General features: G+C 39.9%; 1 protein-coding gene across 1 annotated transcript in view; it reads left to right on the plus strand.

The window, feature by feature from the left end:
* The window catches only part of RTEL1 (regulator of telomere elongation helicase 1), a 44,627-nt gene that overhangs the window by 12,663 nt on the left and 19,667 nt on the right, over positions 1 to 12,297 (plus strand). Inside the window, exons 15-24 of the mRNA XM_058814526.1 lie at positions 516 to 593; positions 1,429 to 1,510; positions 4,721 to 4,853; positions 5,173 to 5,286; positions 6,637 to 6,677; positions 7,413 to 7,498; positions 8,278 to 8,355; positions 9,048 to 9,125; positions 10,303 to 10,446; positions 11,199 to 11,314. Of these exons, the coding sequence (XP_058670509.1) occupies positions 516 to 593; positions 1,429 to 1,510; positions 4,721 to 4,853; positions 5,173 to 5,286; positions 6,637 to 6,677; positions 7,413 to 7,498; positions 8,278 to 8,355; positions 9,048 to 9,125; positions 10,303 to 10,446; positions 11,199 to 11,314 (950 nt within the window). The remainder of the gene's footprint in view (positions 1 to 515; positions 594 to 1,428; positions 1,511 to 4,720; positions 4,854 to 5,172; positions 5,287 to 6,636; positions 6,678 to 7,412; positions 7,499 to 8,277; positions 8,356 to 9,047; positions 9,126 to 10,302; positions 10,447 to 11,198; positions 11,315 to 12,297) is intronic.

A 12,297-nucleotide genomic window follows, 5' to 3' on the forward strand; every position in this document is an offset into this window, starting at 1 on the left:
AGCAATGATGAGGCTTCACCTTGAGTCCTGTGTCCATTTCTGAGCCTCTCATGACAAGAAGGACATTGAGCATCCAGGGAAGGGAACAGAGCTGGGGAAGGGATTGGAGCTCCAGGAGAGGCTGAGGGAGCTGAGGGGGCTCAGCCTGGAGAAAAGGAAGCTCAGGAGGGACCTTCTCACCCTCACAAGTCCCTGACAGGAGGGAGCAGCCATGTGGGGGTCAGGCTCTGCTCCCAGGGAACACGGACAGGATAAGAAGAATTGACCTCATGCAGTGTCAGGGGAGGTTCAGGCTGGACATCAGGAAGAATTTCTACATGGAAAGGGTTGTCAGGCATTGGAAGGGGCTGCCCAGGGGGGTGATGGAGTTCCCATTCCTGGAGGTGTTTGTTGAACACCTGGATGTGGCACTCAGTGCTCTGGGCTGGGTGATCAATCACAGCTTGGACTCAACCATCTCAGAGGTCATTCCCAACCTAAATAATTCTGTGGTTCTGTTTCCCTCCATTTTGCAGACAGTGTTCAGCATGGATCCCCCAGAAGGAGTCACAACAGGGTTCCTGCCACGTCAGGCAATATCTAAATATTACAAGGTATGGGAGCTTTTGTGTGCTGTGTTTTTCCTCACAGCATTTAATGTCTGTACTTGGTGTATCTCAGACTTGGAAGGATGTGGGTAGTACAGCACATGATGTTGATTACAGGGAGGAAAAAAGAGACCACAACCAAAAAAACCCACCAAAGGAACGGTATTTAATTTAGATTTTGAAGAAAAGCACAATTTTGAAATGAATTTATTAATTAAATTTTGAAAGTGCAGCAAATGGAAATGTCAGAAAATTTTGAAATAGGATATTAAACAAGAATCAAGGTATTCTTCCAATATTGTATATTTAGTTTAGCCCAGTGCTAAGCAACTGCAGCAAAACCACTGAACCTCCTCCCTGAAGTTGTTTTAATTTTTAAAGTTTAAAGTTTGGAATTTATGGGATGTGTTGTTATGATGAATTTTAGGAACAGATCTTTTTCTAGATGTCACATTTAGACTTTATACTATTTTTGTTGCCAAATGAAGCAAATCTTTCCACCATGATAGTGTTCTACATTTGATCTGTGTCGTTTATGCTGGTGGAAATACCCAAATAATTGGGTTTTTGGCCTCTGCTCGGGTCAGCCTATGAAAAGCTGCTCCCATCATCTGGTTCAAAAATGACTGGTTGGATGGTGATGCACTTTTTTGCTCATGGTTACGAAATACTGGAAGCAAAATAGAAAAGAGACAGGAAATTTATATAACCTTAGTAAAACTGTAAAAGTGGCAATAATTGCATTAATTACTCTTAATGTAGGCCATTTATTTTTTTTGAGGGATGAATTTCAAGTTCATTTCTGCAGCCATTGCTAGAAATGTTTGCTACTTTCCTTCAGGTACATATTCACGTGGATAATGGTAATCAGAAAAAGAAACAAAGGACAGATCTCTGGAACTCATCATCTTCAAAAAGACAAGGTACAGGACTGTTCTTGGGGAGGTTCATGCAAAAGCTGCCTTGAAAACTCATCAACTGCTCCTTTCTGATTCAAATAGAAGAGAACAAGTGCAGCTCCATGGTGGATTCAATGAGCTGGGGACAAGCTTTTCACTTTTATAGTTGTTTCTGAAGGGGAGGTGGCATGTGCTATTTCAATATAAGAATTTCTTGTACCATTGGTGGTTTGTGCACTGCAGGAGTTCTTTTAGGGTGATGATTGTGGTGAAAGATCATCTCCATCATGGAATTGTTGTATTGGTGTAGAGAAAATCTTCAGAGCAGCCAAGAATGGGGAACTCTCCTCCAACCCTCAGGTTGCTACTGAGGTTGATTACAGGTTCTGTTCTCATACCAGCTGGATTTCTCTGTACAACTGTGTTGACTTAAACACAAAACTGGTGTTGAATAAGGCTGTAACTGCCTTTGGCAAAAAGGGGGTTCAGTTACAGTTTTGATGGCAAAAATGTTTGTCGGAGGTGGTATAAGAAATTCTATTCCATTCTCTGTTGAAATTATTTACATTGTGGAGGTGTTACAGTTTGTTTGCTCATTTTTGGAGCTCTGTAGAGAAGTTTCATGAGATGTACCAGAGATCTTGTCCAGATCATGTGAATTCTTAGGCAGAAAATGCCTTGCCCTGGGGCATATTTACCTTTTCTGGGATCACCTGCTTTGTGGAACTTCCTGTTTTGAGCAACTTTCAGGGTGTGTTGTCAGTTCTTGAGAGTTTCAGCTTCAGCTATACTTTCCAATCTCCTCCCTTGTCAGTCTCCTCCCACCTGTTTTGTTCCTTATGCTCTGCACTTCCCAGTATCTGGAATTACCTCAATATAACTGAGGTAACTTCAGAACCATATATTTAGAAGAAAAGAAACTTGGCCTCTGAATCAAAGGCTTATCCTAATGCTCCTATAAAGCAGCATCAAACTTGGCTTTGTTGGACTGCAGCATTCATTCTTTCTGATATTTTAATTTTTTTTTTTTAATAATTAAGTTGAAATTTTCAATTTAAGTTGACATTTTCAATTACAGATGCAGATCCCTTTACCTAAGCCTTCTTAACAGAACACTCTTCAGAGACTTTTGTAAATACTTTGTCTCATAACTATCTACTTAATTACTTAGTTTCTACTTCATTACTCAGTTAAGTGCTCATGAGTGTGTATTTATCTCTTTCATGGTAGTCCTTCTTTTAAGGGCAAAAGTAACATTTTTCAAAGAATGAATTTTCAAGAATTTACTGGGTTTGCACATAATAGCCCCTTAAATGTTTCCATTAAATTAGTGCTGTTTAGTAATCTCTTAATACTGTTTTCCTGAGATATTCCTCAATTGGAGTTTTAAGATGCAGGAATAATTCTGAGTGGATTTGGTTAAAGATGGGTGCAGGAAGAGGCTAATACAAACATTGTTAGGTTAATTGCATAATTTGGAGATTTTATACACAGAAATAGAAAGCAGTGAGAGAATTCTATGATTCAGTAGATGGATTCTGATATATTTGTTTTTCAAATAAAAACAGTATTTGCAAGTTCCTGTGTAACACACCTGAGTATGCTGACATTTGTCCTTTATGTAAGCCTAGCAGAGGTCAGACATGATAGATGGAGTCTCTGGTTTCCTGTAGTGATGGAGCAAATGGTCTAGAAATAATTCAAGCATTTAAGAACAGCTGTTTTCCAGGGATTTTGTGGAAATTGTCCACTCAAACATCATTCTCTACAAAGTAGTTGGTGAGGACAAGGGGCATAGCTTGGGGTAGCTGATGAGATTGCTGCCTGAGTCATCTGGGAACAGATGCTGTTTATGTCAACAATATTGGACTGTTGCAGTTTAACATTTGCTCTAAATCATCATGCTGTAGACTATTAGCAAGCCATTTCTCCTTGCATTAGCTGTCCTTGTACCAGGAATGGAAGAAGAGACCAGCTTTGTTTAATGCCCAACACTTCCTGCTGCTGAATGGAACCTTGAAAATGGATTTATTGTTGTTAAACTTAAAGACATAATTGCAGCACATCAGGCTAAAAATGTACAGCAGCCCCAACTTGTCCAGGAACTGGGAACTGGTGCCTGGCTGAGTTACAGAAATGTGTTTCCAACTGAGCACTGGAGGAGCAGACATGAGGGGCTGCTGTCCTTTTCCAGGCCATCCCATATCAGCCCACTTTGGTTTTGTGCTGGGATTTCTTGGGTTCCTGGCTGAGTGACTTTGCTCTTATCTGTAGATACTCACTGGCTTGTCCAAACTAATTTGCACCAATTGTTGGTGTGAGTTAGAAAGAGAGGGAATCTCCTGAATTTTGGAATGTGAGTCTTCTAGAATTTGGGCATTGTCTGGATAGGTCTGTCCAAATGAGATGGAAGGATAAAACTTTCAGCTAAATGTTCACTTGTAATTCTAAGCAGTAAGTGACTCACTGGGCACGTCTTAATGGGGATTTCCTGAAAGCACCAGCTTTTTCTTTTGGAAATGAAGGCTTTGATTGACTTGTGTAAAATTCAAAGAAATTCACGTGATACTTCAGTGAGAGGTTTTTTTTTTTTTTTTTTTACTGAAACTAATCATGAAAAGCAGAAACAGAAACTAAAAGTGACGTTTCATTTGACTGCTCTTGTTCTTGACGTGGATTTTCTTTTCATTCCCTTGTGCCTGTGTCTCTGACAAGCTGATGCAGTTTTCAGCAAGCTTGAGCTGAGCAATGAAGGAAATTACTGATGTGATTTATTTATTTTTCTTAATATTCTTTCTGTTGATAACTTACATATTTTCAGAGTCACACACTAAAATACATATATATGTGTGTGTGTGTATATATATATATATATATATATATATATTTCCACAAAATGTTTGTGAGTTGACTCTGGGGAAAGTGGGAAGTTTAGGTGAAAGATTTATAGCCTATATAGTTACATAGGAAATTCCTCATAGAGAAGGGGTTCTTTTCTCAAGCCAGTGCAAGGTTGGACATACTGTCTTGTTAGATTATGAGGAAGCAGTGATATTTTCATTAAAAGTCATTAAATCTGGGAAGAACCAAAGCAGGACATACCATACATCTGGAATTCTGACTTTGGATGCTGTCTGGTTTGCTCTCAGAAGTTCAGGTGCCATGTGCCATATGCTGGTCATAGTCTAGTTTTTCCACTTTGATTTCTTAGTGTTTTCTCTTTATTTAATGCAGGGAAGACTTTAAGCTATTGGTGTTTCAGCCCTGGATACAGCATGCACGAGCTCGTTCGACAGGGAGTCAGGACAATCATCCTCACCAGTGGGACACTCTCCCCCCTCTCATCATTTACCATGGAAATGCAGATGTGAGTACCTGGGTTTGGGACACTGCCATTCCTGAAAGATGCACAATCTGCTCTCATGGATTTAGGTTTTATCTCAGGATTTTAAAGTCCTCTGTTTGCCCAGAGAAGCTGTGGCTGCTTCATCCCTGGAAGTGTCCAAGGCCAGGCTGGATGGAGCTTGGAGCAGCCTAGGATAGTGGAAGGTGTCCCTGCCCATGGCAGGGGGTGGAATGAGATGAGCTTTAAGGTTTCTTCCAACCAAATCACTCTTATGATTCTGGAAATGGTAGGGAATCATATAATGGGTATGACTGCGATCTTCCTCTTTTTTTTTCTCCAGCCCTTTTCCTGTTTGCCTGGAGAATCCTCATGTAATTGATAAACACCAGCTCTGGGTGGGGATCATTCCAAAGGGACCTGATGGAGCTGTGCTTACTTCCACCTATGAAAGAAGGTAATGAACTTCCATGTGGAATCCTGCTTGGAAGCTTTGGGTTCCAGCGTTGGGTTCTGTTAACAGGAGTATGCCAGCTAAGTAAGGGATCTCTAGTGGTTTTCTTGGATAAATGCTGAATAACAACACCCTTTAACTACTCCTATTGAAGGTCTGGAAGGGATCAGGCACTGATATTCCTTGATAGCCCTGGCCAGCCTCAGCTGGGATTGCACCCACAGCCATCCCCCAGGAGCTTCACTGAATCCTATCCAATTTTTTTTTGCTGAAGGCTTAATTGACTTGAAACATGACTGGCCTTTGCAATAACTATTTTTATATTTAAAGCTTGTCACCATGCCCAGCCTCTCTTTTACCTCTGGGTTGCCTTCTTAAGGAAAACATGTCCAAATATTTGTCAAGCTTTTCATCATCATTTTTCTTGCTTGTCTGGTCTTCCATCACTTTGTCTCTTTCTATCTGTTGTTCAGAGTTGGCAGTGCTTCTGCTGCCAGCAAAGGCCAAATGTTCCACGGAACTGGAAAGGGATTCAGCAATTGTAATGGATTTTTACAGAGAAGTCATAATCTGGAAAACCCTCAGACTGCATTTCTTATTTTCAGAAGCTTTAGTGTGCTATTTCAGTGTATTTCTGTTGAAGATACTGTATTTTAAAGAAAGAGGGTTGGGGATTCCACCCCTCTAGGGCTTTTAGAACATGGGGATTTTTTGAAGGAAAGGGATTCACTGTGTTCACTCTGTTTTGACAACATGTCTGTGCTGATAATGGTTTTTGTATGTCCTATAAAAATATATTTGTTAGGTTTTTTCCCTGCATATATAAATTTTCTGGGAAAACAGTACACAAAACTACAAGGCACTAAAAAAAGGAGCATAAAGGCATGAGAGAATAGGGGAGTTTTCAGTCAGGTGTGGAAGAACATAAATAGTCCTACTCACTGCAGAGCAGGACTTCTTCAGCCAAAGACAAAGTGATTTATTGAGTAATAACCATAGTAACCAAACTAATTGCAGCAACACCACACCTAATTGTAATGTTAGGCTTGGCAGACTTCCTGGCAAAACTCTCACATGTGTTGCTACTCACATGGCTGCCATTTCTACCTGAACATTTTGAAATATTGAAGCTTAGGTCATCTTCAGAGCTATCAATAAGAATATTTCATAGTATTAATAAAATGTAGTCAAGGTATTGTTAATTCTTGCCCTTGGTGTTGGTGCTTGCCACAGAAGGGAGAGCAACTGGGAGTCTGGAAATGTTATTTTAGATGAATGTCAAAGGAAGCCAGTGTGGATGAAAAACATAGAAAATGAAATGCAATGGTGTTATTTGATTTTTCTTTTTTGTAGGTTTTCAGAGGATTATTTATCTTCTCTGGGGAAAACAATTGGTAAGTGAAGTGTGGATTTCAGAAATGGGTTCATGCCCAGGATATTTGGAAATTTAGAAAGGGCAATGCTAAAGATGCAGTAAGAGAAAGGTAAAGGATTGCAGTGCATAGTTTGCTGCTGTCAGGTTTTCTGTGTTTTTGCTTGCTCAAGGCAACTGGCTGCTGCAATAGCACTTTAAATTGAGTCTCTGGTTTCATATTTCCAAGTCTGGACTTCTGTCAGGAGTTTGTGTTTGGATCAAAAATGTGGTTCCTAAACACAGTCAGAAAGTGGCTCAAATACCCAGAGATGATGCAGCAAAGCAATTGAGAATCACAGGAAATTAGTGCAATTTTTTGTAATACTTTAGAGTATGTCAAGCCTGCCTGAAGACAGCATTTATTGTTTTGGTAATCTTTTATAATAGAATTACAAAATCATAACACATAAGGACAGAATAAAAGAAGATCATCTGTGTAGCTTGGCTAGCATGATTGAAAAGAATCTGTTAAATCTAGAAATGCTTGAAGGATGTGGAGGAGAAATGAAAGCTAGTTTGGCTTCAAACTTACACCTTGACAAGATTATCAAATTATTTAAAGAAATTGAACAACTTCTAATACACAATCATTCATGTCAAGAAAGTAGAAAATATTTGGGAAGGAGGCCACACTGTTGTTTTTCCTCTGCAGTCCATGTTCTCCATCCCAGGATGAAAATGCCCTCAGCTGCACACTTGTCTTCTCTCCCTGCAGGCAACCTTGTGCGAGTTGTGCCACATGGGCTCTTGGTGTTCTTCCCATCCTACCCTGTCATGGATAAGAGCCTGGAATATTGGAGAGTATGTTCATTGCTCTGCCTTTGTTAGGTGGTTTGGTTACTTGCATCAGGCAGCTTGTAGTTATTCCATTTAACTATGTTAAATTAAAAACTTTCTATTGGAAGTGGTTGTTGCTCATGGAAGGGAGTTGGAACTGAATTATTATTATTAAGGTCCCTTTCAACCCAAAATGTTCTGGGATTCTATGAAAAAATTTATGTTAGTAAGTAAATTATAAAATCTGGAAGGTAAAATCTCAGGTAAGGCTTCTTTTATTTTGATCACAATATACTGAAGTGCAGTGCTGTAGAAACCAAACCCAAAAGAATCTTAATATATTATTGCATCTGATATCACATTTTATTTAGTTCACTAGACCTTTCTTTATTAAACCTCTGAAAAAATGAGGAAAAAAAGTCCAATATGAGCATTTCTTCTTTATTTTTAATTTGCAACCATTGCAACTGTAACTTCTGGTACTTCTGTGCTCATGAGTTGAATGTCCCTGGTGAGATTTGCTAGAACAGTTCTGGTTTAAATGCTGCTTGAAAGGCAGGGGCAGAGGTTTCATGCTGTGGAGTGGGACTGGGAGGTGTGTGCTGCAACCCTCCCATCTGCCTGATGCCTGAGGTGCACCAACTGCAAGGAACCACTGCTAGTGCTCTCAGGGGGTTGCACGTTTCTGCTCCCATCTCCCCTGTGTTTGGCAGGAGAGGAGCAGGCTGTGGTGAAGAAGTGTTTCTCTTCTTGTGGAGTGAGCTCACTTGGCATTTCTGACCTGCTCCTTCTCTTTCCAACAGGAGCATGATTTTGCCAAAAGAATAGAAGAAGTGAAGCCGATGTTTGTGGAACCCAGGAACAAAGGAAGCTTTTCAGAGGTCGATTATTTCCATTACATACTTCTATCAATTTCAGAAATTGTTTTTATGTTTAATGACCTTTTCTAAAGTGTGTTTGGGTATGAAACACCCCAGGTTTTGGCCTAGAGTGAAAGTAAAACTGTGACTGCTACTTTGAAGTGTAGTTTTCCTGTGCATCCTTCCTTTCCTCTCTTGTCTGGCCATGCAGGGTTCAGTCTTCATTTAAATCTGGTGACGTAGAGCAGCCAACACACACAAGTGCTGAGTAATCGAGCTGGTAGAAAGCTGTCACTTCAGTAGACAGCATTTGTGAGTGTTCTGCAGGACTTTTCCTCCCAGCTTATCCTGCTTTGGGTGTTTAACAATTGTACAGTGTCATCCTATTTATTTATAGCCATTCTGTTTGCTTCTTGGAATAATTAATATTTATAATTGCTTTCCTGTTGTGTCTATTTTACTTAACAATCTGCAGAAACACAGGATGGTCCATCTTATCAGAAGTACCTGAATTTTTTTGTGCTTACCCAGATGTGTTCTGGATATCACAGTGATGCGAGGATTTTACTGAGAAAATGGCTTCTCACACTTGCAATTATTTAAAAGTAAAGACAGTTATACTAAGCCAAATTAATCACAGTTTAGATCTTAGTGTACAAAGATCTTAGTACAGGATAATACCATTCTTCCTCTTAAACTTGTTTATATTTTAGGTTATTGATGCCTACTATGATAAAGTCGCCTGTCCTAAGTCCAATGGAGCTGCTTTTTTGGCAGTCTGTCGTGGCAAGGTAATGTAACTGAGAATTTGTTTTATCTGAAGTCATATTATATAATTGATAGGAAAAAACCTCCTTTTTGGATTTAAATACATTTCTTATTATTTGACTATTATATGCGGGGAAAAAACAAGTGCTCTGAAGCTTTTCAAAATTAGGTCACATTTCTGTGTGATTCACTCTTGTTCTTATTGGAGGGACACATTTTGATTTCTCTGAAGTGGATGAGCATCATACTTGCATTTCATGTTGGCTGCTCACTGTTCACACCCATTACATAAGAGCAGCTGTTCTGGAGAACTGTAATGAAACAAGTTAAAACAACACTGCTGCAAACCAAACATAATGCTTAGCCTTAAAAGACTTGCTTTATTAACTTCCTGTTCTGTGGATGCATTTGATGGCCTTTCCTTTGCATCTTCCAGTGGTGGTAAATTGACTTATGTTTATCAATGGAAATACTGGTGAAATTACTCTTCGAGCCTTTTTGCTGCTGTTTACTGTATGCCAGAGAAGTTACAACTTCTTTTGCAGCTTTGGTCCCAGTCTCCAAAGAGGCTGTTGAAGTGAAGAAAAGATGTGGCTCTCTCAAGTATTGTTGATGAGATTTGGATAATTGATTCAGCTGAAAAACAAAACAGCTTTTTTTTTCCTTGATTTTTTTTTTCAATCTGTTCAACTTTATTCATTTCACAAAGTGATTTGCCAGCAGTGAGCATGTATAGGACACATGAGTGACAGATACTTGATGGAATGTCAACAGCACAGCTGCTGAGCATGGCACTATGGTCTGGTGAACCTGATGGCTTTATGTTATTGCTTTGAAGTGATTCTGTTAATTTTTACTGTCAGAGAAGATTTGCTGTGTTGTTATGTCTTGTCAACAACCCAGGGTGTGAAAGGTTTAAACAAGGGTGTTGACATGTTCTCAATACAGCTGATCTTATCCAGGAACAGGACAGCTATGAACAGGGTTTGCTGAGCTGTGCTTTGGCAGAGGAAAAAGCCAAGTTTAAACTCCTGGTAATAAAAGAAAAAAAAAATCTAGTTGAAATTATTCATTGACACTATTGATTAACTACACTAGACCAGGGAGTTAATTGAATGGAGAAAAAGGGCCAACAACTGCTGAATTGCTCTGAAATGTCACTGCAAACTCCACTGAGGATGGAAAACTCTGTCCCTGCAGGCCAGTGAAGGCTTAGACTTTGCAGACATAAATGGACGAGGAGTCATCATTACTGGGCTTCCATTTCCCCCTCGTATGGAGCCCAGAGTCGTTTTAAAGATGCAATTCCTGGATGAGATGAGGAAAAGTGGTGCAGGTGGACAGGTAAGACTGGGCAGCTTTTCACTCTTGGCTGTTGGCATGTTCTTGTCATTGGTTCTCTCTCTTGTCCCAGTGGGTTCTGGGTGTTCATATCCTCTCAGTCTCGTGGGACCATGAATATCAGAAATTCAAACAGCTTGGGAATTTGTCACAAATCCAGCCACCTTTTTTAAACAGTGTTGAAGGTTCCATGTTCTGGAACAGTCTTAAATATAGGCCCTAATAAAGGTTGTAATTAAAGTTTACAAAATCTTTGTATGTTTGTTATCCATCTCTCATTCTGAGGGATGTTTTTCATCCAGAGAGTGGGTGGGCAGGAAGAATGGCCTGCACTGGCTGTTTTGGGAATGATTGTTTTGGAAGTGTGGTGGTGTGTGTCAGGGTGTTTGGGTTTGGTGCTCTATTGCTTCAGGCACAAGAATGAATGATGTGACACTTTAGTCTGATCTACAGTCTTAAAGAATATGAAGAGTCTGTTGTACTGCCAGGGCTCTGAGTGCACCATACAGGAAACAGCCTCTCCAGCTGGACATTGCTACTTGAATTTTCTGTGCTCTGGAAATCAGGTGTGACTTTTGAGTCCATCTGTCTTTGGTTTTCCTCAGCTCTTTGAGACTTGTCAGTACATCTGGTTGATATTATCCAAGATCTGTGCTTCACTTTTTATTTCCTTAGGTAAAAAATAATGGCTGTACAGCACAGAGAATACATTTAACATGGTGAACAATGTTAATTCTTCCTCCTACCTCTTGCAGTATCTGTCTGGGCGTGAGTGGTACAGTCAGCAAGCGTCCCGGGCTGTCAACCAGGCCATTGGCCGGGTCATCAGGCACCGCCAGGACTACGGGGCCATCTTCCTGTGTGACCACAGGTAAGCCCTGGCTCACCAAATCCCAGAATATTTGAGGTTGAAAGGAACCTTAAAGCTCATCTCATTCCAACTCCCTGCCAAGGGCAGAGACACCTTCCACCACCCCAAGCCCTGTCCTACCTGGCCTTGAGCACTTCCAGGTTTGGGGCATCAATAACATCAACAGCTTATATCCCAACATACGTGCTGGTATTTTGAATATAAATGTGCTGATGTTGCTGTTTGGAAAAGGCTACTGTTCATAATAATAAAATTAATTTATATAAATATTGCACTACTTCATAAAACTAGCTGGATTTTTATCTTCTGCTCCCCGTCCATGTCGTCTTGGAGCTGCAGAAGGAGATCAATGGTTTTAATGGAAAATAAACCAATTTTTGGAATTCATGTTTGTAATGCCATGGGAAATTATGTGACAATAACTTATGATCTTGCATTTTCTCCATCTTTCATTTGAGATGGCAGTCATCAACACTGCAGTGTTTTGAGAGAACAAGAATGGAAATGGGGACAGATTGTTACTGAAACAATACTGTTTATAGTCATATCCTATATTAACATTATAGTGCATTAATATGCATTTTTGTAATGCTAATTAGTATAATATGTATATTATAGGCAACAGGAGTTTAATTGATAGTACATGGAATCAGCAAAGCCCTTTCGCCTGAGTGAAGGCATCACCCCATTATATTTACTGCACTGTTATGTCTTTATTTGTGTTGGTGCTCCTCTCTTGTCCTTTTGGATAGTGTCTTGGTTTGAACAGACATGTGTCTGCTAAGGAAGACAGGAGCCTTCCTTGAAATGGAAAATGTAAATCCCTTCTCTCCAAAGTATTATAATTTTGAAATTAAGGGGCTCTCAGGCAAAGATATGGGAGTAGAAAAAGCAGTTCTTTATTAGGAAAATAAAAATGCAGTAATACAAAACAACACTAACAGAGTCAGAGTACAACCTGGCACCCTGTGGGTCAGGGTGGT

The sequence above is a fragment of the Ammospiza caudacuta genome, chromosome 15, assembly GCF_027887145.1.
Source record: "Ammospiza caudacuta isolate bAmmCau1 chromosome 15, bAmmCau1.pri, whole genome shotgun sequence".
Lineage (NCBI taxonomy): Eukaryota > Metazoa > Chordata > Aves > Passeriformes > Passerellidae > Ammospiza > Ammospiza caudacuta.